Raw genomic sequence first — 26971 nt, 5'->3', positions numbered from 1 at the left:
TCATGGGAGCCTGATCCTTCTGACATAAACACTAGGCATGCAGGAACTGAAAAAGACTATATTGTTTAGCCTTCCATCTGTGGAACCCACATCCCTGCACCCCAGCTGTAGTCTGCTCTAGAGGTTGGCCCTGGTGTGGGGCTGCTGGTCCCCATCTTCCAGACACAGCCTAGCAGTGCCTGGGTGGAGGCTTGTGGGAGCTGAGGCCACACTCAGTCTGTCCTCTTGAGTACATGGATGAAGTAGCAGGGAACGTAGGCTTGGCCTGGCTTGTAAGGCTTGAAGTCACCCAGGACGCTGTGCTGGCACTTGCCCCCGAAGGCTGCTTGGAGCAACTTCGTGAAGGATGCCAGACAGTGTGGATAGTAGGAGAGCCGGAACTTACTGTAACAGAGCCCCCAGCAACCATGAGGACTGCTGACCTCAGCACCCCCAACTACCACCTCACCCCCACTGAGCCAAGTGGTACCTCAAGCCAGGAGAGCCATCCTGGCCAGCCCCCGGCACCTGCACTGTATAGTCCAGGGTCACCATGTGGGCCTTGTTGTTCACTGTCAGCACTGATGTTGTGACGTCCTTGGTCAAGTCACTCTGTAGGTGGTGGGGCAGCCTTCATTAGCCTCTGTAACCCACCTTGGGGCCACTGGACCCTCCCTCCACCCCACCCCCACCCCCACCCCAGAGGGCCCCACCTTATAGTAGATGTTCTTCCCTGGGGGTGCACAGCCTGTGCTGAGGATGTGGTCGTAGTTGCGATGATCAATGACCAGCAGGCCCCCTGCCCGCACCATGCTCGCTATGTTTTTCAGCGCCAGCCGGTGCTCACTCTGGTCCCCTGAGCTCCAGGCAGGGGCAGAAAGGCTCCATCTGCTCAGGGCCCCCAGCACCAGTCTCCCTCCCATCTCTCCCCTCCTCAGGGGTGCCAGAGCCAAGGCAGAGAGTCTGCTTTGCTTTGGCAGGAGAGCAGGTGCCCAGAACTCTGTGGAAGGGGGCCTCAAGGCGGAGGCCATGCCCAAAGCCACACTCTCTCTCACCTTTGCAGTCTGGCAAGTGAGCGAAACTGTTTCCAAGGCAGATGACAGCATCAAAGCCACCCTCTGCTGACTGGGGCACATCTTTGTCCAGAGTCATCCAGTTGGCTTCTTCGATGACTGGGGGTCAGGAAGGGAAAGAGGAATCAGGGAGGCACGATGGTACCAGTAGCAGCCACCTCCACCAAGTGCAGTCCTGCCTGGGTTTCTTCTTAAGACACACAAGCTCCCTGTTCAGTTAGGGGGAGGAGAAAAGGGATCAAGGGAGAAGGAACCCTGGTTGGGAAGGAGGGCTCTGTGCTTATGGGTTTTTCTTTGAGGGGAGGGACAAATGCCACAAACACAGTTAAAACCAGCTCTTCACACCCGGTGTCTCATTCTGGAGCTTAAGACTTGCTTTTCAGAGAAATGACAGTAATTTTTCTGTCTCCCCGAGGAAAACACAACACTCCACCCCCGCCGCCACTTAAAGGAGCCCCAGGCAGAATGAACAGTGTTCCTGGTGACTGGGCTGGGGGTACCTGGCTAGACCTGCATACCCCATTTGTCGAAGGCGGGCTCGTGCCGCCGGTTCCAGCGCTCCTTGAGCGCATACTTCAGCATCTTGTCACTGGCATCCACACTCGTCACACTGAAGCCCTCTTCCACCAGCATAATAGAGTCCACCCTGAGTAGGGCCAGCGAGGAGAGGCAGAGAGAGGCAGTCAGGGGAGCCTGGGAGGGCCAGGAGGAGACCCTGCACCAGACACTTTTGTCTCCACTTCTCAGAGTCCATTCCTCTGCCTCCTCTCCCCAGGCCCTCTCCACTGACCTCACAAATCTGTTTCCTATCACCACAAGGCAACTTTTTTTTTTAAAAGCACCTCTTCAGATCCAGGCACTCTACAAATATGCATTAATTCTCATGGCAATCCTGAGAGGTAAATAGTGTCATTCCCATTTGAGAGACAGACAAGCTGAGGCTCCTCGAAGTTAAAATACGTGTACGCAAAAGGCAGTAGAACATGGTGGTTTAGAGCATAGGACAAGTCCAGGCGCAGTGGCTCATGCCTGTAATCCCAGCACTTTGAGAGGCCGAGGAGGGCGGATCACGAGGTCAGGAGATCAAGACCATCCTAGCTAACACGGCGAAACCCTGTCTCTACTAAAAATACAAAAAATTAGCTGGGCATGGTGGCGGGCGCCTGTAGTTAGTCCCAGCTACTCGGGAGGCTGAGGCAAGAGAATGGCGTGAACTCAGGAGGCGGAGCTTGCAGTGAGCCGAGATCGAGCCACTGCACTCCAGCCTGGGCGATAGAGCACGACTCCGTCTCAAAAAAAAAAAAAAAAAAGAAAGAAAAATAGAGCACAGGACAGACCTTAACCAACCCGGGCCCCGGGCCTGTTAGCTCCTTTTCACTGGATGATGTATGAGGGACTTTTACTTTGCTGAGGCCTTACTTCCCCAGTAGTAAATGAGAGAATATCACTGCTTAACTTCATGGGGCTTTGTGACGGTTTGAAAAACTGATTTATCAAAAGCTCCTAGCACTGGGCTTGGCAGATGCGAATGTTGAGCAATGTTAACTGTTAACACTGCCCAAGGCCATCACAGGAGGAATATTTGCAGTCTGTGGCTCTGGCTCCAAAGCCTCAGGAACGCTCACTTTTTCTGCCCACACCCTCACTCACACTCAGTCTCCCTTCTCCGGGGCCTCTCCCTGCGCACCGCTACCCGGACCCCTGGCCTCAAGGGGCACTCGCAGTGCCTGTTCTGCCGGGCAGGTACCTGCTCCTGGCCCTCGTGTCCCACCCGTTCCAGGCTGGCAAAGGCCGCCTTGACGTGCCCGGGGCCCTGTGGTTCTGCGGCCGCGCGGTACAGGCTGAGCCAGACCCCGATCTCATGCAACGCCCCCGGCCCCGCCTGGGCTTACCCGGTGCCACAGGCCACGTCGAGCACCCGCTGGCAGCCGTGCTGTCGCAGCAGCCCGAGCAGCCATGCCTTGTATTCGGCGGTGCGGCTGCGGGTGTCCCCGATGTACAGCTGCCACACACGAGCCGCTTCGCCGTCCGCATACTGGTCCGGGAGCCCTTCGGCTGCCACCCCCAGGGAGCGGGTCCGGTACACGCTGTCCACCATCCTGCGCAGCGCCTGGCTCCGCAGCCACCCGCTCCGCACTTAAAGCACAAGCACTGCTGGCAGCCGACGGCCCCACCTAGCCAATGGCAGGTGAGCGCGCGGACACGCCCCTGCTGGGCTTTGGGCGTGTCCAGCTTTGGAGTCTGTCCAGCTGCGGGGAGGGCGCTGCCTCCCAATCCTGGGCTAGGTCCTTTTAGCCAGCCTGCGGACCCAGCCCTCTGAGCAATCCCACGGCGGGAGGGGACCCTCGGAGCCCTCTGCCCACTTAACCTGGGTCTCGAGGAGAAGGCGAGAGGGGCCAGGAAAGGCGGGAGCAATGAGATTGCGACTCCATCCGCTGAGATCCACAGAGCTGAGCACCAGGCAGGCAGGACTGGACAGTTCCCAGCGAAGGCAGGCATCAGCATATCTAAACAAAGAATGTGCAGCCGAAGTGTGTAGGTCTAGTCAGCCGGTGCAGGGAAGACGGGAGTCTCTGGAGGTAAAGCTGGTCTGTCCACCGAAGCCCAGGGGCGGAGCCAGGCTGGAAGAATGCTCCCCGCCCATCTGGAGGCCGATGTGCCTCTGTCGTGTAGGTGACCATCAGGCTTTTCCCTGAGCCTCCTAAGGTGTAAGTTGGGCCTTGCTTCCAATTTCTGGACCACTGAGAACCCTTCTAAAGCCTCTCTCCTGGCCAGGCGCGGTGGCTCACGCCTGTAATCCCACCCTTTGGGAGGCCAAGACCAGTGGATCACCTGAGGACCAGAGTTCGAGCCCATCCTGGGTAACGCGGTGAAACCTGGCTAACACGTCTGTACTAAAAATACAGAAAAATTAGCCGGGCCATGGTGACACCCGCCTGTAGTCCCAGCTACTCGGGAGGCTGAGCCAGGAGAATCGCTTGAACCCAGGAAGGTGGAAGTTGCAGTGAGTCGAGCGCACCACTGTACTCCAGCCTGGGCAACACAGCAAGACTCCGTCTCAAAAAACAAAAAACAAAAAAAAATCCCTCTGCTTTCACAGGAGGCAGGAAAATAGGGTCTAGAGACAGGGAATATAAGGCCAATTCACACTTCAGTTATAATGGGAAATATCCTCTCCATAGGGCGTATGCCCACCATTAATAACTTTGTAACTTTACTTCATCCTCTTCATTTACATAGGGCGTACCACAAGTAGAGGGTATTTAAACTCACAATAACTCTGTAACAGGGCGTTTGAGCCCCTGTGCTCATGCTCACTCCCACACTGTGGAGTGTACTTTCATTTTCAATAAAATCCTTCATTCCTTTCTTGCTTTGTTTGTGCATTTTGTCCAACTGTTTGTTCAAGATGCCAAGAACCTGGACACCCCTACCGTTAACATATTTTGGCGAGCCAGCCAGCAGAAAGAGGTAAGCCCAAAGTTTGGGATTCATTTTTCTCCCTTTCCTTTCTGCTCAATTACAGGGGCGCTCTCGCGCTTCTCTCTCTCTGCCTCTCTCTCTCTCTCCTCCTTCCTTTCCAACTTGGGACCCTTGGTGGGCAGCGCCTAAACATGGAAGCAACTGCAGGTTTTTTTGTTTTTTTTCTTTTTGTTTTTTTTTGAGACAGAGTCTCACTCTGTCGCCAGGCCGGAGTGCCGTGGCTCAATCTCAGCTCACTGCAACCTCTGCCTCCCAGATTCAAGCAATTCTCCTGCCTCAGCCTCCTGAGTAGCTGGGATTACAGGTGCGCGCCACCACGCATGGCTAATTTTTGTATTTTTAGAAGAGGCAGGGTTTCACCATGTTGGTCAGGCTGGTCTCAAACTCTTGACCTCGTGATCCACCCGCCTCGGCCTCCCAAAGTGCTGGGATGACAGGTGTGAGCCACCGCACCCGGCCTGCAACTGCAGGTTTCTGGTCATAGCCAGTGAAACTAGGGGTTTCCATATGGAGAAACCTAACTGCCACTGCACGGTTCGCTTAAGGAATCTGGGTCTTTTTTATTTTTTTTCCTCTTTCTTTTTCAGTCTTAGAGCGGCTATTTCCTAGCAGCACCTTGGAAATTGAGGCCAATTGGCTGGGGTCAGTCCCCAGTATTGCCTTAAGGCCTAGGAACAAATGGGAATAATCGCCCTGCCCTGAAGGGGTAAGGACTTTTTTTTTTTTTTTTAAACATTTCCTCACTTGGTACCTGAATCCTACCTGCAGTGCAGCTCCGAGCAAACTCGCACTTGTTTCAGGGGATTTAAACCTTCTTTTCTTATGCTAAATTCTTCCCTTATCAAACTCTACTGGCTATGGAACAAAAGGGCCCACCCGCATCCAGCTCTTACTACACTTAGTTCATAGCAGGTTCTGGAGGGAACGCAAGCAAAGTGACACCAGTGCCCATCTAAGTAACATCAGAGACGTCTGGAGCTCTAAGATTGGACCCCCCAGTGGGACGCTCTGTTGGTCCTGCTCCTTGGGACCTCAAACTCGCCAAAGGGGATGCCCTTGGCCGGGGTTTTGAGGTCTAGTATTAAACCCTCCTGGGCTGGGTGCAGTGGCTCACACCTGTCATCCCAGCACTTTGGGAGGCCGAGGCAGGCGGATCACGAGGTCAGGAGATAGAGACCATCCTGGCTAACATGGTGAAACCCCGGCTCTCCTAAAAATACAAAAATTAGCCAGGTGTGGTGGCACACGCCTGTAGTCCCACCTACTCAGGAGGCTGAGGCAGGAGAATCGCTTGAACCCAGAAGGCAGAGGTTGCAATGAGCCGAGATTGCGCCACTGCACTCCAGCCTGACAGAGCTAGACTCCATCTCAAAAACAAACAAAAAAAACACTCTCCTTAGAATTTTCTCACAGTTGCTATGCTGCTTGGCCCCCAAATTGTTTAGAATCTGAAGTTTACTGTCTAATGGGAAAGTGGGATGCCATTGCATGCATCCAGGCTTTTGTGCTACTGTTCTTTCTTCTTTTTTTTGAGACGGAGTCTCGCTCTGTCACCCAGGCTAGAGTGCAGTGGCGCGATCTCGGCTCACTGCAAGCTCCACCTCCTGGGTTCACGCCATTCTCCTGCCTCAGCCTCCCGAGTAGCTGGGACTACAGGCGCTCGCCACCACACACGGCTATTTTTTTTGTATTTTTAGTAGAGATGGGGTTTCACAATGTTAGCCAGGATGGTCTCGATCTCCTGACCTCGTGATCCGCCCACCTCGGCCTCCCAAAGTGCTGGGATTACAGGCGTGAGCCATGGCGCCCAGTCTGTGCTACTGTTCTGAGCAGGGGGCCTGGTTAACGGTTGATGCTCTCCTTTGGTACTGTTTGTCCCCAGTGCTCCTTGGAGCCTGGGGAGGTTTAGCCTTTAAAAATCAAACTGTCCAGAACTTTGGGAAGCCAAGACAGGTGGATCACGTGGTCAGGAGTTCAAGATCAGCCTGGCCAAGATGCTAAAACCCTGTCTCTACTAAAAATACAAAAATTAGCCAGGCATGATGGCACGTGCCCGCAATCCCAGCTACTTGGGAGGCTGAGCCAGGAGAATCGCTTGAACCTGGGTGGCAGAGGCAGAGGTTGCAGTGAGCTAAGATTGCGCCACTGCACTCCAGCCTGGGCAACAGAGCAAGACTCCGTCTCAAAACAAAAATCAATCAATCAATCAAACTACTTTGGCCAGGCACGGTGGCTCACACCTGTAATCCCAACACTTTGGGAGGCTGAGGCAGGAGGACCACCTGAGGTCGAGAGTTCAAGACTAGCCTGACCAACACGGAGAAACCCCATCTCTACTAAAAATACAAAATCAGCTGGGCATGGTGGTGCATGCCTGTAATCCCAGCTATTTGAGAGGCTGAGGCAGGAGAATCACTTGAATCTGGGAGGCAGAGGTTGCGATGAACCAAGATTGCGCCATTGCACTCCAGCCTGGGCAACGAGAGAAACTCTGTCTAAAAAACTAAATAAATATAAACATAAATAAAACTGCCATGGAGACTGCTTTACCCAAAATTTTGGTTCACAGCCTTCCTTGGATTATCCACTAGGGCAAAGTAAAACCTTCAAGCTTGTACTGCCATCTCATGGCTAACGTTCCAGGTCATCGTTTATGTGTGCGTATACATGTCTAGATGTATTTACTTATATGTACACTTACTGCTATATGTTGTGTCTACCAAATTGACTTATAAGTAAAAGAGGGCTCAGCCAGGCGCAGTGGCTCACACCTGTAATCCCAGTACTTTGGGAGGCTGAGGTGGATCACGAGCTAGGGAATTCGAGACCAGCCTGACCAACATGGCGAAATCCTGTCTCTACTAAAAATACAAAAATTAGCCGGGCGTGGTGGTGGGCGCCTGTAATCCCAACTACTCGGGAGACTGAAGCAGGAGAATTGCTTGAACTCAGGAGGTAGAGGTTGCAGTGAGCCAAGGTCATGCCACTGCACTCCAGCCTGGGCGACAGAGCGAGTCTTGTCTCCAAAAAAAAAAAAAAAAAAAAAAAAGGGCTTAAGTAATTAAGTAAATACGTCTAAGCAATTTTCAAGTCCACTTAAGTATAACTTTACTAGGCCGGGCGCGGTGGCTCACGCTTGTAATCCCAGCACTTTGGGAGGCCGGGGCGGGCGGATCACGAGGTCAGGAGATCAAGACCAAGACCACGGTGAAACCCCATCTCTACTAAAAAATACAAAAAATTAGCCGGGCGTGGTGGTGGGCACCTCCTGTAGTCCCAGCTACTTGGAGAGGCTGAGACAGGAGAATGGCGTGAACCCGGGAGGCGGAGCTTGCAGTGAGCCGAGATTGCGCCACTGCACTCCAGCCTGGGCGACAGAGCGAGACTCCGTCTCAAAAAAAAAAAAAAAAAAAAAGTATAACTTTACTAAACTAGCCAGCTTTAAAATTGGGGGAATAAAAATAAAAAGGCCTTCAGATCTGTCAGCATAGGTTTTGTCTAAATTTTATGTTTGTCTTTGCTAGATATTTTAAAATGTCAGCGTTAATTCAAGCTAAGAGCTTGGGGAGAGCCTGCCTCCACTGAGATAAATGCGTATCTGATTGTTTCCTTTGGAGAGACCAATCAGAAACTCAAAAGAACACAACCGTTTGTCTCCCACCTGTGATCTGAAAGCCCCCAAGCCTCCTCCAGTTGTCCAATCTTTCTGGACCAAAACAATGTTTGTTTTACATATGGTTTAGTTTTTGTTTTTTCAGATGGAGTCTCCCTCTGTCGCCCAGGCTGGAATGAGTGGTGCCATCTCAGCGCACTGCAAACTCCGCCTCCTGGGTTCAGGTTGTTAGAAATGCTTGTTCCCTGGAGGCTGGGCATGGTGGCTCACGCCTGTAATCCCAGCACTTTGGGAGGCCGAGGTAGGCAGATCACCTAAGGTCGGGAGTTCGAGACCAGCCTGACCAACATGGAGAAACCCCGTCTCTACTAAAAATGCAAAAAATTAGCTGGGCATAGTGGCACGTCTGTAATCCTAGCTACTCAGGAGGCTGAGGCAGGAGAATCGCTTGAACCTGCGAGGGGGAAGTTGCGGTGAACCGAGATCACGCCATTGCACTCCAGCCTGGGCAACAAGAATGAAACTCTGTCTCAAAAAAAAAAATTGGCCGGGCACAGTGGCTCACGCCTGTAATCCTAACACTTTGGGAGGCCGAGACAGACAGATCATGAGGTCAGGGGATTGAGACCATCCTGGCTAACACGGTGAAACTCCGTCTCTACTAAAAATACAAAAAAAAAAAAAAAAAAATTTAGCCGGGCGTAGTGGCACGCGCCTGTTATCCCAGCTACTCAGGAGGCTGAGGCAGGAGAATGGTGTGAACCCAGGAGGCGGAGCTTGCACTGAGCTGAGATCGTGCCACTGCACTCCAGCCTGGGTGACAGAGCAAGACTTCATCTCAAAAAAATAAATTAATTAATTAATTTAAAAAAAATAAAGGCCGGGCGCGGTGGCTCACGCTTGTAATCCCAGCACTTTGGGAGGCCGAGACGGGCGGATCACGAAGTCAGGAGATCGAGACCATGGTGAAACCCCGTCTCTACTAAAAATACAAAAAAATTAGCCGGGCGTGGTGGCGAGCGTCTGTAGTCCCAGCTACTCGGAGAGGCTGAGGCAGGAGAATGCGTGAACCCGGGAGCTTGCAGTGAGCCGAGATCGCGCCACTGCACTCCAACCTGGGTGACAGAGCGAGACTCCATCTCAAAAAAATAAATAAATAAAAAATAAAAAAGAAATGCTTGTTCCCCGGTGCTGTAAAGAAATAGCACTTGAACATAAATTCAATTTCCTCAGCAAGGCCATTTTTACTTTTTGCAGAAAGGGTACCCTCGCCAGCAGTTTTGCCATGAGAGTACACTGAACAAAGGAGACAGGGTCATTTATAACCTGACGCGTCCACCCTACTGCTGTGTCCAGTTTCCACTGGCTGGAACGCGACATCACATTTTGTATTTTTCCCGATTGGCTAGCAACTTAGAACTTTTAAAAGAGGCAAAGGCAGAGGAGAACAAAGGAAGGAGGAAGTAACTTGTGGAATGCTGAGAAAGGTAAAAACACCTTCAAATAAGGATGAGGAACAGGCTATCACCTAATGTTTGCTTGGACCAGTATAAGCATGCCAGGGCAAATATTTAGGCTAAATTGTGGGAGCTAAGAACATAAAGTACATTGATTTCTTTATTATGGCTAGCAGATATTTAACAATGTTACCACAGGTCTTTGAATAAATTTTGCTTCTAAGAGAAGTTACTATTTATTCCTAATTAGATGGGGAGGAAAGTCTTTGAAGAGGAACCTCTACTTTTTATAATAGCGATTCTCCTACCTCAGCCTCCCGAGTATACAGGTGCTCGTCACCACACCCGGCTAATTTGTATATTTTTAGTAGAGACGGGGTTTCACCATGTTGGCCAAGCTCTTATCTAACTCCTGACCTCAGGTGATCCGCCCGCCTCAGCCTCCCAAAGTGCTGGGAGCACAGGCATGAGCCACCGCGCCTGGCCGAGGATGGCATCTTTGATGTGAATAAGCTTTTCCCAAATTCACAGATTAAGACTTCTACTGTCATAAAACTCTTATCTTTGAATATTTGTTCTTGCTTGTGCCTCTATGAACAATAAAAGTGGAAAAGGCATCTGTTATGTGCACTAATGGGATGTACTTTTATTTGTGAAGTAGTTTGCAGCCAACCTTATACATGGATAACTTTATACTTTAATAGATAAAAAATGAAGGCCCAGTGCAGGTAAAAAACTTTAATGGGACTGGGCACGGTGCTCACGCCTGTAATCCCAGCACTTTGGGAGGTCAAGGCAGGCGGATCGCCTGAAGTCAGGAGGTTGAGACCAGCCTAGCCAATGTGGTGAAACCTCATCTCTACTAAAAAATATATACATAAAAATTAGCTGGGCATGGTGTTGGCACCTGTAATCCCAGCTACTTGGGAGGCTGAGGCATGAGAATCGCTTGAACCCAGGAGGGAGAGGTTGCAGTGAGCCAAGATGGTGCCATTGCACTCCAGCCTGGGCAACAAGAGTGAAACTTCATCTCAAAAAAAAAAAAAAAAAGTATCCCTCATGATGGGTTCTATAGCAAATTCTACTGTAAAGGCTACAGTTATGCAATAGACTTTTAATTCTCTTGTGAAAGTTATGATACAATTGGCTAAACAGAGAAGTATCTGTGCAGCTGCTGGCACTTGTGGCCTATGGAGAAATACATCACATGAAGACTATAGAAATTTAGTGGTAGGGGATTAACAAAGAGACTGCTTAGCCAAGTGAGTAAACTTTTTTTTTTTTTTGAGACGGAATTTTGCTCTTGTTGCCCAGGCTGGAGTGCAATGGCACGATCTCGGCTCACTGCAACCTCTGCCTCCCGGGTTCAAGCGATTCTCCTGCCTCAGCCTCCCAAGTAGCTGGGACTACAGGCATGCACCACCACGCCTGGCTAATTTTGTATTTTTAGTAGAGATGGGGTTTCTCCATGTTGCTCAGGCTGGTCCCAAACTCCCAACCTCAGGTGATCTGCCCGCCTCGGCCTCCCAAAGTGCTGGGATTACAGACGTGAGCCACCACGCCCGGCCATGAGTAAACTCTATCTAGCTCATTCTTTGATCTATGTGATTTTAGGTGGTTTGGTTTATGGGGAACCTGGGTAAGGAGCATACTCCAAACTCTTGGTATCATCCTCCCAATAGTCATAATAATAGTCTCCCTGGTGTGCTGTATTCTCTCAAAAGGTTTTAAATGCTTGCGTGCAGCTATCTCTAGAATGTCAAATGGTCTCTCTTCAACTGGAATAACAGGAGCTAAAAAAATGTGTAACCATAAGGACACAGTAAGCTATAAATGATGTGCTGAGATAGGAAACCCAAAATGATGGTAACTGAGAGTGGCGCTAAGGCCCTAAGGCTTGGTCACACTCTCACTTAAATGACAGCCTAACCAAAAAGGGGGAATTTTTTAAACAAAATTATGGGAGGCCACTGTTTTGGACTAGGCTCATGCACTAGGCCTCAACAAACCAAACCAAAATGGAGTCACTCATGCTAGGACTTTAAGGAAAACACATAGATTCTAAAACAGACCAGGTTTTGTTTTTTTCTCCCGCAAATCTCTATGACAAACCTTTCCTTTTTTTTTCCTCTGAGACGGAGTCTCACTCCCTCGCCCCCAGACTGGAGTGCAGTGGCTCAATCTCAGCTCACTGCAACCTCCACCTCCCAGGTTCAAGCAATTCTCCTGCCTCAGCCTCCTGAGTAGCTAGGATTACAGGCTTGCGCCACCCCGCCCGGCTAATTTTTTTCTATTTAGTAGAGACAGGGTTTCACTATGTTGGCCAGGCTGATCTGGAACTCCTGACCTCGTGATCCGCCCGCCTCGGCCTCCCAAAGTGCTGGGATTACAGGCGTAAGCCACTGCGCCTGGTCGATATAACAAACATTTCTAACAGCATAGGTATCCACCCCCTGCAGTTCCCATTAAATGTTTTAACCAAATTCATTTCTTCTTGCCTAGAGACCATCAAGCTTCAGCTATCATGCAACAAAGGTTCCAGCCAGTTCCAGGTGATGACACCACCCCTGGCCATCAAAAAGCTACCCTGCCTCCACTAGACAGAGCAGGGTGAGAGTTCCATGATCCCTAATAGGTGGGGACCATCCCCCAAGCCAGCATGAAGCAGTTACAGAAAAAAGACCATCTGTCCCTCTGCCTCCCATAAAGATTTATGGGGATCACATCTCAGGGGGCAGATGAGGCAGCAAAATAGGGTCTGGAGGCAGGTAACATAAGGCCAATTCACACTTCAGCTATAACAGGAAATATCCTCTCCTTAGGGCATACATCGTTAATAACTTTGCAATTTTAACTTTACTTCATCTTCTTCATTTACATAGGGCATTCCTCAAGTAGAGGGTATTTAAACTCACAAAAATTTTGTTAACAGGGCCTTTGAGCCCCTGTGCTCATTCTCGCTCCCAGGCTGTGGAGTGTACTTTCATTGTCTTTTTTTTTTTTTTGAGATGGAGTCTCGCCCTGTCGCCCAGGCTGGAGTGCAGTGGCACAATCTTGGCTCACTGCAACCTCCACCTCCTGGGTTCACACCATTCTCCTGCCTCAGCCTCCAGAGTAGCTGGGACTACAGGTGCCCGCCACCACGCCTGGCTAATTTTTTTGTATTTTTAGTAGAGATGGGGTTTCACCATGTTAGCCAAGATGGTCTCAATCTCCTGACCTCGTGATCTGCCTGCCTCAGCCTCCCAAAGTGCTGGGATTACAGGCATGAGCCACTGCACCCGGCTCATTTTCAATAAAACCCTTCATTCCTTCCTTGATTTGTTTGTGCATTTTGTCCAAGTGTTTGTTCAAGATGCCAAGAACGTGGACACCCTCCACTGTTAACACACGGACAAAGTCCAGGGACGGGAATGGGGGTGCTTGTTGTGGTTGATCTTGGCTCACTGCGAACTCCACCTCCTGGGTTCAAGCGATTCTCCTGCCTCAGCCTCCCGAGTAGCTGGGATTACAGGCATGCACCACCATGCCCGGCTAATTTTTTTTGTATCTGTAGGATCAGAGTGAGCCCAAGGTTTCACCATGTTGGTCAGGCTGGTCTCAAACTCCCGACCTCAGGTGATCTGCCCACCTCGGCCTCCCACAGTGCTGGGATTACAGGCGTGAGCCACCACACCCGGCCTTGTCCTTGCTATTCTATGGCTCACCATCACATCATAAATTCATTGTTTGGTTTGGTTAGTGTATGTCCACCAGAGGAGACAATTTCCCCTCCCAGATTTCTCTCCCAAAGATAAGACCCTGGACAGAAGTGGATTCAGGTAGATGGCCACCCAACCTCTCCGTACCCTGACCATCTCTCTTCTGGCGTCAGAAAGTCAATTAGAGAATTTAGAACAAAGGAGCCTCCTCTCCACAAACCCTTTTATTGTCTATAGTATCTCAGAGCTGGAAGAACCCTAAAGATGTGTCATCATTCTTAACTGTTTATTTTTAGCACACAGACTGCCTCAAATGGGGCTGTCCATACCCAAGTAATGAAACCTTGGGCTCACTCTGATCCTACAGATGCATCTTTGGCAACAGGTTTAGAAAGCCTGGATTGGGGCCGGGCATGGTGGCTCATGCCTGTAATCCCAGTATTTTGGGAGGCTGAGGCAGACGGATCACCTGAGGTCAGGAGTTTGAGACCAGCCTGGCCAACATGGTGAAACATCATCTCTACTAAAAAATACAAAAATTAGCTGGGCATGGTAGCAGGCACCTGTAATCCTAGCTACTCAGAAGGCTAAGGCAGGGAGATTTGCTTGAATCTGGGAAGCAGAGGTTGCAGTGAGCTGAGATCGTGCCACTGCACTCCAACCTAGGTGACAGAGTGAGACTCTGTCTAAAAAAAAGCCTGAACTGGAGAATTGTAAGTAAATCCACTCTTTATTTTACAGAATATTCTGGGGAAAATTTACTCCACTACCCTTAGATTTTTTTTTTTTTTTAATCTCATGTTAATTATCATGTCTGGGCGTGGTGGCTCATACCTGTAATCCCAGCACTTTGGGAGGCCGAGAGGGGGCAGATCACTTGAGGTCAGGAGTTCCAGACCACCCTGGCCAACATGGCAAAGCCCTGTCTCTACTAAAACTACAAAAAAATTAGCTGGGCATGGTGGCACGTGCCTGTAGTCCCAGGTACTTGGGAGGGTGAGGCACAAGAATCGCTTGAACTGAGGCGGCAGAGGTTGCAGTGAGCAGAGATCAAGCCACTGCACTGCAGCCTGGGCGACAGAGTGGGATTCCGTCAAGTGATTCTCCTGCCTCAGCCTCCTAAGTAGCTGGGATTACAGGCATGCGCCAACACACTCAGCTAATTTTTTTGTATTTTCAGTAAAGGTGGCGTTTCACCATGTTGGCCAGGCTGGTCTCGAACTCCTGACCTCGTGATCCACCTGCCTCGCCTCCCAAAGTGCTGGGATTACAGGCTTGAGCCACCTTGCCCGGCCTTAAAAGTGCATTCTTGGTTGGGAGCGGTGGCTCACACCTGTAATCCCAGCACTTTTGGGGGCTGAGGTGGGTGGATCACTTGAGGTCAGGAGTTGGGAGACCAGCCTGGCCAACATGGTGAAACCGTCTCTACTGAAAAGACAAAAATTAGCTGGGCGTGGTGGCAGGCGCCTGTAATCCCAACTACTTGGGAGGCTGAGGCAGAAGAATCGCTTGAACCCAGGAGGAAGAGGTTGCAGTGAGCCAAGATTGTGCCATTGTACTCCAGCCTGGATGACTGAGGGAGACTCTGCCTCAAAAAAAGAAAAAGAAAAAGAAAAAAAGTCTGGAGAATGAAGACTGATATTAAATTGGAATAATAACCAAGATGATACGGGAATAATTTCTTTGTCACTGTCTACAAATAGATTGGCTATATATACAATATTTGAAATGTTAAGTGGCTTATGGCAGTTTATTATTTTTCCCTTTATTATTACTTTCTTTTCCATTTGCTTTGTGTGGGAAAGGAATGCTGGAGGAGGTAGTAGGGTCACTCCTTTTTAAAATTGAGTTTTTTTTTTTTTAAACAGGGTCTTGCTTTGTCGCCTAGGCTGGAACACAGTGGTGTGATCATAGCTCACTGCAGCCTCGAACTTGCAGGCTCAAGTGATCTTCCCACCTCAGCCTCCTGAGTAGCTGCCATTACTGGGGTGCACCACCATGCCTGGCTAATTTTTCTTTTTTTTGGGGGTATGTCTGTGTCACCCAAGCTTGTCTCAAACTCCTGGGCTCAAGCAATCCTCTTGCCTCGGCCTCCCAAAGTGCTGGGATTACAGGCATAAACCATCTCACCTGGCACGTTTGAACTCTTCTTTACATATTATTCGTTGATATTTCATTAGGTAGAATATTGTATCTAATTATATCTATTATATCTTAATTATTGCCAAAATGTACCAAATAATTGCAATCCTTCATCTACAAATTGTCCATGTCCTGCCCACTAAAATATATTAAAACTGCTTTTTATTTTACTTAATTCATCTCCGTAAGTTTTATTTTTGTAAAGACAGTCTCACTTTGTTATCCAGGCTGGTCTCAAACTCCTGGGCTCAAGCAATCCACCTGCCTTGGTCTCCCAAAGTACTGGGATTACAGGCATGACCACCATGCCTGGCCATCTCTCTAAATTTTAGATGCCCTGGGCCATGGAAAAGATCACAGAATATAAATCAATTTACTGTTTGACTTCATTGAAAATAAGAATAGGTCCAGCCTGGCCAACATGGTGAAATCCTGTCTCTACTAAAAATACAAAAATTAGCCGGGTGTGGTGGCGCACACCTGTAATCAGCTACTCGGAAAGCTGAGGCAGGAGAATCACTTGAACCTGGGAGGTGGAGGTTGCAGTGAGCCAAGATCACGCCACTGCACTTCCCTGGGTGACAGAGTGAGACTCCATCTCAAAAAAAAAAAAAAAAAAGAAAGAAAAAAGAAAAGAAGAACAGGTGATATTTTAAATGTGGGACACATTATTTGGAATTGGCTGAAAAGACTAAATTCTTCATTCCCAAATGTGTGACATGTTTGCAAAAAGACTTCATCTTGGGAATGTGGCTGTAACTGGACAAACTCCAAGTTCTATTTGAGGACACATTAAAATCCTGCAATTGTGAATTATGTAGATACAATAACTGCAAATGGGAGACATCCTGGTTGTTTTGGTGTTTTTTATTTTTATTTGCTTTTTAGAGATGAGGGTCTCACTGTGTTGCTCAGGCTGGACTGGAACTCCTGGGCTCAAGTGATCCTCTCAAGTCACTTCCCAAGTAGCTGGGACTACAGGTGTGCACTGCACATGGCTTGTTTTTGTTTTGATTCAGAACAGGTAGAAATTCATTTTTCCAGTGATGACTGCCAAATTCCAAACTCTAGTCCAAGCCATTGCATAAAACTCTTCTCTGCTAATTGGATCTACCCCAGACTGAACACTGAAACACTTGAGGAGTGGTGCTAGCAGATCCACCCACCCACTTGGATCTCCTAGCAGAATTATCAAAGCAGATCCTTTTTTGGACTTTTAAGAAAGTCCTGTTAGTTAAGTGTGAAAGAGGTCTCTATATCAGTGGGTCGTAACACTAATAATGGTGGCGACATTATTATTAAGTTTAGTGTTATCAGTGAGTACTCCACTGATGTGTAAGAAGAGAGGTTCTCCCAAAAAGCCCTGAATTCACCACTACACACTCTATGCAGGTAACAAAACGATACTTGTGCCCTATACATTTATACAAATAGAAAACTTAAAAAAAAAAGGTTCTTTTCACCATTTCACACTTTATTAAAAGCAGGGTTTTGGCTGGGCACAGTGGCTCAAGTCTGTAATCCTAGCACTTTGGGAGGCCAAGGCGGGCTGATCACGAGGTCAGGAGATCGAGACCATCCTGGCTAACATAGTGAAACTCCGTCTCTACTAAAAATACAAAAAATTAGCCGGGAGTGGTGGCAGGCGCCTGTAGTCCCAGCTACTCAGGAGGCTGAGGCAGGAGAATGGCGTGAACCCAGGAGGCGGAGCTTGCAGTGAGCCAAGATCGCACCACTGCACTCCAGCCTGGGCGACGGAGCGAGACTCCGTCTCAAAAAAAAAAAAAGCAGGGTTTTGTTTCTTTTGTTTTTTGAGACAGGGTCTCAAAAAACAGGCTGGAGTACAGTGGTGTGATCACAGATGCTCACTGCAGCCTCGACCTCTCAGGCTCAAGTGATCCTCCCACCTCAGCCTCCTGAGTAGCTGGGATCACACATGGCTAATTTTTTTTTTTTTTTTAGTAGAGATGAGGTCTCACTATGCTGCCCAGGCTGGTCCCAAACTGCTGGGAATACAGGTGTGAGCTACTGTACCTGGCTGTTAAAAGCAGTTTTAGCCAGGCACAGTGGCTCACGCCTGTAATCCCAGCACTTTGGGAGGCTGAGGGGTGGTGGATCACGAAGTCGGGAGTTCGAGACCAGCCTGGCCAATATGATGAAACCCCGTCTCTACTAAAAAATACAAAAATTAGCCAGGCATGGTGGTGCGTGCCTGTAGGTCTCAGCTACTTGGGAGGTGGAGGTTGCAGAAAGCCTAGATCATGCCACTACACTCCAGCCTAAGTGACAGAGTGAGACTCCATCTCAAAAGGAAAAAAAAAAAAAAGGCGGTTTTAAGGAGTGCTAACCTCCAGTAAGATCTCTTCAGTACACACAGATCTGTTCACTGAGCTATTATTATTCAACATAAATATGATATGCTATTTCAGGCCCTGATAACAGGCTAAGCATTGCTTATTGAAACAGGTGACGAAGCACACGCCATTACATCTAAAACACCAAGACTGGGTTGGTGAGTCCAGGTTACCCTTGAACAACTTGGGGGTTAGAGGCCCTGACTCCCCACACAGTTGAAAATCCATGTGTAACTTTTTTTTTTTTTTTTGAGACAGGGTCTTCCTCTGTTAACCAGGCTGGGCTGCAATGGCATGATCTCAGCTCACTGAAACCTCCACCTCCTGTGCTCAAGTGATCCTCCCATCTCAGCCTCCCAAGTAGCTGACACCACAGGAATGCACCACCGTGCCTGGCTAATTTTTCTATTTTTTTGTAGAGACGGGGTTTCGCCATGTTGCCCAGGCTGGTCTCAAACTCCTGAGTTCAAGCAATCTGCCTGCCTCAGCCTTTCAAAATGCTGGGACTACAGGCATGACCCACTGTGCCTGGCCCCCATGTATAACTTCTGACTCCCTAAAAACTCGATTACTAATAACCTACTACGGACCAGAACCCTTACCTATAACATAAAGTTGATAATACATATCTTTTTTTTTGAGAGACAGACCAAGTCTCACTGTTGCCCAGGCTGGAGTGCAGTGGTGTGATCTCGGCTTACTGCAGCCCCTGCCTCCCGGGTTCAAGCGATTCTTCTGCCTCAGCCTCCTGAGTAGCTGGGATTACAGGTATGCACCAGCACATAGGCTAATTTTTGTATTTTTAGTAGAGACGGGGTTTCACCATGTTGGCCAGGCTAGTCTTGAACTCCTGACCTCAGGTGATCTGTCCGCCTCAGCTTCCCAAAGTGCTGGGATTACAGGGGTGAGCTACCACGCCAGGCCAATAACACGTACCTTGTATGCGTATTATATAGTGTAATCTTACATTAAAGCTATAGAGGCTGGGCGCGGTGGCTCACGTCTGTAATCCCAGCACTTTACGAGGCCGAGGCGGGCGGATCACAAGGTCAGGAGATCGAGACCATCCTGGCTAACATGGTGAAACCTGTCTCTACTAAAAATACAAAAAATTAGCTGGGCGTGGTGGCAGGCGCCTGTAGTCTCAGCTACTAGGGAGGCTGAGGCAGGAGAATGGCGTGAACCCGGGAGGCGGAGCTTGCAGTGAGCCGAGAACATGCCACTGCACTCCAGCCTGGGAGACAGAGCAAGACTCCGTCTCAAAAAAAAAAAAAAAAAGCCAGATCGCCATTGACCCTCACACACACAACATGGAGATGAACTATGTGGGCCCACATATATGTGGATTTTCTCCCATCTCTGCCACCCTGAGACATCAAAATCAGCTTTTCCCAAGATGAGAAGGATGAAGACCTTAAGATGATCCACTTCAACAAACAGTAAATATATTTTTCTTATGACCTTCTTAGTAACATTTTTTTTTTTTTTTTTTTTTTTTTTTGAGACGGAGTCTCACTCTGTCACCAGGCTGGAGTGCAGTGGTGTGATCTCGGCTTACTGCAACCTGTGCCTCCTGGGTTCAAGCGATTCTTCTGCCTCAGCCTCCCCAGTAGCTGGGATTATAGGCGTGCGCCACCACGCTCAGTTAATTTTTTGTATTTTTAGTAGAGACGGGGTTTCACCATGTTGGCCAGGATGGTCTCGATCTCCTGACCTTGTGATCCACCCACCTCGGCCTCCCAAGGTGCTGGGATTACAGGCGTGAGCCACCGTGCCCGGCCCTTAGTAACATTTTTTCTGTAGCTTTTTTTTTTTTTGAGACGGAGTCTCGCTCTGTCGCCCAGGCTGGAGTGCAGTGGTGCGATCTCGGCTCACTGCAAGATCCGCCTCCCGGGTTCACGCCATTCTCCACCACCACACCCAGCTAATTTTTTTTTTTTTGGTTATTTTTAGTAGAGACGGAGTTTCACCATGTTACCCAGGATGGTCTCGATCTCCTGACCTCGTGATCCGCCCACCTCAGCCTCCCAAAGTGCTGGGATTACAGGCATGAGCCACCATGCCCGGTCAATATGGCTTTTTAATGTCTTTTTTTTTTTTCTTTTTTGGGCAATCTTTTCCACTTACGGGCAGTTGGTGTTAATACATGTTGCTATTACCAGAGCTGGCAGTAGGGTCCATCTCATTGAAACGAGTGACTTAGCATGGACCCATATATCTGTCATAAAAAATAGGCTTTTCTTTCAAGATCAAAAAATAAGGGGAATTTTGTTGATACTTGGGAACTACAGTGATGCAGGGCTGCGGTCAACATCTGGACACCATAAGTCTCCACACTAGAGGGGAGTGTGGGGCTCCCATTCACAGGACAAACCTCATGGGTTTATAGATTTATTTTTTTTTTCTTTTTTTTTTTTTTTTGTGAGACGGAGTCTCGCTCTATCGCCCAGGCTGGAGTGCAGTGGCATTCAGTCAAGTGTCTTTTTCTAACAAATGTAATTAAAACAATTTTCTTTTTTTTTTTTTTGGAGACAGAGTCTCACTCTGTCACCCAGGCTGGAGTGCAGTGGCAGGAGGTTCAAGCAATTCTCCTGCCTCAGCCTCCCAAGTAGCTGGGATTACAGGCGCATGCCACCACACCAGGCTAATTTTTGTATTTTAGTAGAGACAGGGTTTCACCAAGTTGGCCAGGCTGGTCTCAAACTCCTGACCTCAGGTGATCCACCCGCCTCAGCCTCCCAAAGAGATGGGATTACAGATGTGAGCCCCCACACCCGGCAAAACAATTTTCTGACAGATGTTAAGTTAAAGGTGTGAAGAGCACCTTTTCCTAACTTGCATAAAGATCTATGGAAATGCCACCCAGCAGTCTCAAAGTAAGGAGAGGAGCCTGCCTCCTAGGACCTGCCCTTTCAAATGAATATGGAAGCCCTGATGCAGCACTCGTGAGATTTTACTGTCTGAGGATGTTTCGTTGTTGTTGTTTTGTTTCAGACAAGAGTCTTGCCTGTTGCCCAGGCTGGAGTGCAATGGCATGATCTCAGCTCACTGCAACCTCTGCCTCCTGAGTCATTCTTCTGCCTCAGCCTCCTGAATAGCTGGGATTACAGGCGTGCACCACCACGCCTGGCTAATTTTTTGTACCTTTAGTAGAGACAGGGTTTCACCATATTGGCCAGGCTGGTCTCGAACTCCTGATCTCGTGATCCACCAGCCTCGGGCTCCCAAAGTGCTGGGATTACAGGCGTGAGTCACCGTGTCTGGTCATCTGTGGTTCTTTTAATCATTGAACTGGAACAAACTGGCCTTGTGGTCTGTCCATCAGTCCTCGTGGTTCTAGTTGATGGAAGTCTCCAACAGAGATGGAGCCATTCTGCTGTTTGTGTTTCTGAGGACAAGACATTGACCCAATGTAAATTCACTGATGTCCTGCCCCCTCTTAGGACAACATCCTGGGTTTATCTAGGTGAAGTGAGTTCTAGCTGCCTCCTCTTAAGGACCGTGAGAGGTGTTTGCTAAGCATGCAGACTCCCAGGTCTCAACCCAGCAAGTCTGAGGCAAGCCCAGACATCTGTATGTTTAGGAAGTATTCTAGGCGACTCTCATATCCAGGTGAGTTAAGTTTAGAATCTTGTTCTAATGAGGCTTCTGACGGAGGACGGAAATCAGGTTAACTTGAGTGCAGGCAGTACCCTTACCTGATTATACTTGTGCCCTATAAATTTCTACAAATAGAAAACTTTTTTTTTTTTTTTTTTTGAGACGGAGTCTTGCTCTGTCCCCCAGGCTAGAGTGCAGTGGTGCGATCTCGGCTCACTGCAAGCTCCGCCTCCCGGGTTCACGCCATTCTCCTGCCTCAGCCTCCCGAGTAGCTGGGACTACAGGCGCCCGTCAACACGCCCGGCTAATTTTTTTGTATTTTTAGTAGAGACGGGGTTTCACCATGTTAGCCAGGATAGACTCGATCTCCTGACCTCGTGATCCGCCCGCCTCGGCCTCCCAAAGTGCTGGGATTACAGGCTTGAGCCACCGTGCCCGGCAAATAGAAAACTTTTAAAAACAGAGGTTCTTTTTACAATTTCACACTTTATTACGAGCAGGTTTTTTGTTTCATTTTGTTTTTTGAGACAGGGTCTCAGTCTGTTACGCTGGAGTGCAGTGATATGATCAGCCTAAGTCTCCACACTTAAGGGGAGTGCAAATGGGAGACACCCTGGTTGTTTTGGTGTTTTTTTGTTTTTATTCGCTTTTTAGAGATGAAGGTCTCACTGTGTTGCTCAGGCTGGACTGGAACTCCTGGGCTCAAGCAATCCTCTCAAGCCACCTCCCAAGTAGCTGGGACTACAGGCATGCACTGCACATGGCTTGTGTTTTGATTCAGAACAGGTAGAAATTCATCTATATGAATTTCTGTATATCAGGTAGATTAATTTCTGCCTATTCTGAATCAAAACAAAAACAAGCCATGGATAGGAAGGGGTATAGGAAAGTGGGAGGCAACGCCCAAGTTCGGAAAGGCTTGTGTGGTGGGGAGAAGAAAACCTGGGCTGGGCGCAGAGCCACACACCTGTAATTCCAAAACTTTGGGAGGCCGAGGTGGGAGGACTGTTTGAGCCCAGGAGTGTGAGACCAGCCTGGGCAACGTGGCAAAACCCCATCTCTATTAAAAAAAAAACAAAACAAAACAAAAAACAGAAAAAATAGGCTGGGCATGGTGGCTCATGCCTGTAATCCCAGCATTTTAGGAGGCCAAGGCAGATGGATCAACTGAGGTCAGAGGTTTGAGACCAGCCTGACCAATATGGTGAAACCTTGTGTCTACTAAAAATTAGCCAGGCGTGGTGGCACATGCCTGTAGTCCCAGCTACTCGGGAGGCTGAGACAGAATTGCCTGAACCCGGGAGGTGGAGGTTGCAGTGAGCCAAGATCACGTCACTGCACTCCAGCCTGGGTGGCAGAGCGAGACTCCATCTCAAAAAAAAAAAAAAAAAAAAAAAAGCAGCAGAAAAAAAAAACAGAAAAAATTAGCTGCACATGGTAGCGTGCGCCTCTGCACCTGCAGTCCCAGCTAGTCGGAAGGCTAAGGTAGGAGGATCGCTTGAGTCTGGGAGGTTGAAGTTGCACTGAGTCATCATCACGCCACGACATTGCAGCCTGAGCAACAGAGGGAGACCCTGTCTCAACAACAACAACAAAAAAAAGCCAGGCATGGTGGCTCACACCTGTAATCTCAGCACTTTGGGAGGCCAAGGCAAGTGGATCACGATGTCAGGAGATCGAAACCATCCTGGCTAACACAGTGAAACCCCACCACTACTAAAAAAAAAAAAAAAAAAAAAATACAAAAAATTAGCTGAGCGTGGTGGCAGGCGCCTGTAGTCCCAGCTACTCAGGAGGCTGAGGCAGGAGAATGGTGCGAACCTGGGAGGCGGAGCTTGCAGTGAGCCGAGATTATGCCACTGCACTCCAGCCTGGGCGATAGAGCGAGACTCCGTCTCAAAAAAAAAAAAAAAAAAAAAGGGGAAAGAAAAAACCCGGAAAGCCAGGTTTCCTGCATTCCGCCTTTCTAGGCAGGGCCAGTGTAAGCTGCTGCTGGGTGGGCTGAGTGAAAGCTAGTGAGTATGCAACAAGCCTGGCCCTTGGGAGGCAGTAACCACAGGTCAAAGGGCAAAGCAGTGACAACACTGCCTGCCCTCAAGTCTGGGCCAGGGCCTGGGATTGGGCCACTGGGCCAACACCTCAGTAAGGAGTTTTTTTTTGTTGTTTTTTTGGTTTTTTTTTGTTTTTTTGTTTTTTTTTAGATGGAGTCCCCCTCTGTCACCCAGGCTGGAGTGAAGTGGTGTGATCTTGGCTCACTGCAACCTCCACCTCCTGGGTTCAAGGATTCTCCTGCCTCAGCCTCCCAAGTAGCTGGTATTACAGGCATGCACCACCACGCCCAGCTAATTTTGTATTTTTAGTAGAGACAGGGTTTCTCGATATTGGTCAGGCTAGTCTCGAACTCCTGACCTCAGGTGATCTGCCCATCTCAGCCTCCCAAAGTGCTGGGATTACAGCCGTGAGCCACCACGCCTGGCTTGGGGGTTCGATCTTTACCTTGTCCTACTTTAAAAATCAATGAGGCCAGGCATGGTGGCTCACACCTGTAATCCCAGCACTTTGGGAGGCCGAGATGGGAGGATTGCTTGAGTCCAGGAGTTTGAGACCAGCCTGGCCAACATGTGGAGACCCTGTTGCTACAAATTTTTTTTTTTTTTGGTTGCGGGGAATGGAGTTTCACTCTGTCGCCCAGGCTGGAGTGCAGTGGTGCAATCTCGGCTCACTGCAACCTCCGCCTCCTGGTTTCAAGCAATTCTCCTGCCTCAGCCTCCCGAATAAGAGGTTGAAACCACACCAGGCCCAAAAAATAAATTAAAAAAATTATTGGCCGGGTACGGTGGCTCATACCTGTAATCCTAGAACTCTGGGAGGCCGAGGTGGGTGGATCATCTGAGGTGAGGAGCTCGAGACCAGCCTGGCCATCATGGTGAAACCCCGTCTCTATTAAAAATAAAAAATTAGCCAGACATGGTTGTGTGTGCCTATAACCCCAGCTACTCAGGAGGCTGAAGCAGGAGAATCACTTGAACCCGGGAGGGAGAGGTTGCAGTGAGCCAAGATTGTGCCAGTGCACTCCAGCCTGGGTGACAGAGAGAGACTCTTGCAAACAAATAAAAAAGTATTTAAATAATTTTTTCTTTTTTTAGACTCATGGTCTCACTATGTTGCCTAGGCTAGTCTCGAACTCCTGGGTTCGAGCGATCCTCCAGCCTTGGTCTCCCAAAGTGCTGGGATTACAGGTATGAGCCTCCACACCTGGTATACAAAAAACAAAATGTTTAAATTAGCCAGGTACAGTGGCACATACCTATGGTCCCAACTATTCAGGACGATCACTTGCGCCTGAGAGGTTGAGGCTTGCAGTGAGTCATGATCACACCACTGCACTCCAGCCTGGGTGACAAAGGGAGATCCTGTTCCAAAAAAGAAAGGTGGGGGAAAGGGCCAGCCATGGTAGTTCCTGCCTGTAATCCCAGCACTTTGGGAGGCCAAGGCAGGTGGATCACTTCAGGTCGAGTTCGAGAACAGCCTGGCCAACATGGCGAAACCCTGTCTCTACTGAAAATACAAAAATTAGCCGGGTGTGGTGGCGGGTACCTGTAATCCCAGCTACTTGGGAGGCTGAAGCAGAGAATCACTTGAACCCAGGAGGCGGAGGTTGCAGTGAGCTGAGGTTGTGACACTGCACTCCAACCTGGGCAACAGAGTGAGACTGTCTCAAAAAAAAAAAAAAAAAAAAAGAGACCCAAAACAAAACAAAAAAACAAAAAAAAAAATCAATGAAGCTCTGGGGACAGAAGCAAGCCAGGCCTTGAAATGCTGTTAGTGATAGAATGGGGGAATCAGAGAGTGGCTACCAAATCCTAGACATTTCAGGGGGCAGGAAACAGATCCCTGCCCTGGGTGCCAGCCCCTCCACCTCACCCCCAGCCATCTTCTATGCTCAGAACAAAGTCCAGGACAAGACCTGCATCTAGACTGGAATCTCACTGCTCACCAGCTCCTTTAACAGGGGGAACATCAGTTCTGGAGACGCAGAGGTGGAGGCTGGACCAAGACAGTATCATTTTCCCAGGACCTGGCGTCATCCTCAATAGCCTAAGGAGAGACAGATTCCATTCTGTTCCACTCTCTATGGCCTTAGCTGCCCTAACCTGGTAGAGGGAGAGAGGCTGGGACCAGGCTATGAGGGGGCCCCTCACTCCCAGTTCGGCCCCCAGAGCCGCTGCAATGGACGCAGGGAGGCTTCAGCAGTGTATCCCTCCTACCCACTGGGCCTGGCCTGGAAGTGTGAGGTAGAGTTGCAGTGTGGGTGCTCACGGGAGATCTAGTGCAGGCACAGCTCCCCCAGGACTTGCTGCCATTCTTTCCTTCCAATAAGTCACAGCTGCTTCCTATTTGCCTTTTAGGAATCTTGGTGGTGGTTAGGCCAGGCGCAGTGGCTCCCACCTGTAATCCCAACACTTTGGGAAGCCGAGGCGGATGGATCACGAGGTCAGGAGTTCAAGACTATCCTGGCCAAGATGGTGAAACCCCGTCTCTACTAAAAATACAAAAAATTAGCCGAGCATGGTGGCAGGCGCCTGTAATCCCAGCTACTCAAGAGGCTAAGGCAGAAAATTGCTTGAACCCAGAAGGCAGACGTTGCAGTGAGCCGAGATCGCACCACTGCACTCCAGCCTGGGCAACAGAATGAGACTCCGTCTCAAAAACAAAACAGGACAAAAAAAAAGAATCTTAGTGGTGGTGACAGGTTAAGGCCAAGAAACCAAACCAGTTCGATACAACTCACACTGTCAGTGCCAGGGGTTGGGGGAAGAGGCCCTGGCAGCTGTGGAGAGTGGAAGTACCATGGATTTGTAATCTGAACGCCAGTGTCTGCGTCCCAGCTATACCACTCCTTAACAGCAGGACCTTGACTCCAAGGTCACTTGACTCCAAGCATATCACTTGACTCTAGCCTGTTTTCTCCTCTACACAATGAGGTTAACAGCATACCTCACAAGAGTGTGGTAACAGTAAAAGTTAAAGCATACAATTTGAATACATACAATTGTCATCACTACTTTACCAATTGCCCTGATCCCTGCCTTCAGGACAAACTGGGAGGTGCCTGAGCTTCCCACCCCTTCTCCCTACAGGCCAGCCTCTCTGCTCCTCCCTTGGCCCTGAGGAACATGGTGTGACCGGGTGGTGTTGGAAACTGGGTGTCCTCCCAACTGCACTCCGGGTACGACAGCTAGGAACATCAGAGTGATCAAGTGTGGTCGTCAGAGAACAAGGTTCAGGACCAACAGTCAGGGCCAGGTGGAAGTAGGAGCAGGGGCGGGAGCTGGCCGGGTAAACACTGCACTTTACACAACAAATGGGAGGCCTTGGGAAGAGCAGCAGCAGGAGAGAGGGAGGGAGGGAAGGGCAGCCAGGCATCCAGGACTCAAGGGAGCAGTGCAAGGTCAGTGCACCGCCCTGGGCCTCATCCTATGCCCATGCCTCCCCTCACCCCAAGACAACCCTGGGCCTTCCCAGCACTTGCTGCTCCCAAGAGTGGGTGGGTTTAGCCTTCCCCTCC

At 49.3% G+C, this 26971-nt stretch overlaps 1 protein-coding gene across 7 annotated transcripts; it reads right to left on the bottom strand.

Moving 5' to 3' along the window:
- Window positions 1-38: 38 nt before the first annotated feature.
- On the bottom strand, window positions 39-26923 carry GNMT (glycine N-methyltransferase). 7 transcript variants are annotated; one of them, XM_063633131.1, is made up of 10 exons: window positions 25400-26923; window positions 24710-24815; window positions 24250-24342; window positions 20947-21190; window positions 2945-3753; window positions 1571-1698; window positions 1035-1151; window positions 693-835; window positions 470-591; window positions 39-384 (listed from the first exon to the last, which is right to left on the bottom strand). In XM_063633131.1, the coding sequence occupies exons 5-10, from the start codon at window positions 3148-3150 to the stop codon at window positions 213-215; spliced, it is 888 nt and encodes a 295-aa protein (XP_063489201.1). In that variant the 5' UTR covers window positions 3151-3753; window positions 20947-21190; window positions 24250-24342; window positions 24710-24815; window positions 25400-26923; the 3' UTR covers window positions 39-212. The 7 variants fall into 7 exon arrangements, with proteins under 7 accessions (XP_063489201.1, XP_063489204.1, XP_063489203.1 ...); XM_063633134.1 differs by having other exon boundaries at window positions 3421-3753; XM_063633133.1 differs by having other exon boundaries at window positions 3421-3559.
- Between the last annotated feature and the right edge of the window lie 48 nt (window positions 26924-26971).

This window comes from Symphalangus syndactylus, chromosome 23 (assembly GCF_028878055.3).
Source record: "Symphalangus syndactylus isolate Jambi chromosome 23, NHGRI_mSymSyn1-v2.1_pri, whole genome shotgun sequence".
Taxonomy (NCBI): Eukaryota; Metazoa; Chordata; class Mammalia; order Primates; family Hylobatidae; genus Symphalangus; species Symphalangus syndactylus.
The sequence above is the reverse complement of the archived record's forward strand: the minus strand, read 5'-3'. Positions and strand labels throughout refer to the sequence as shown.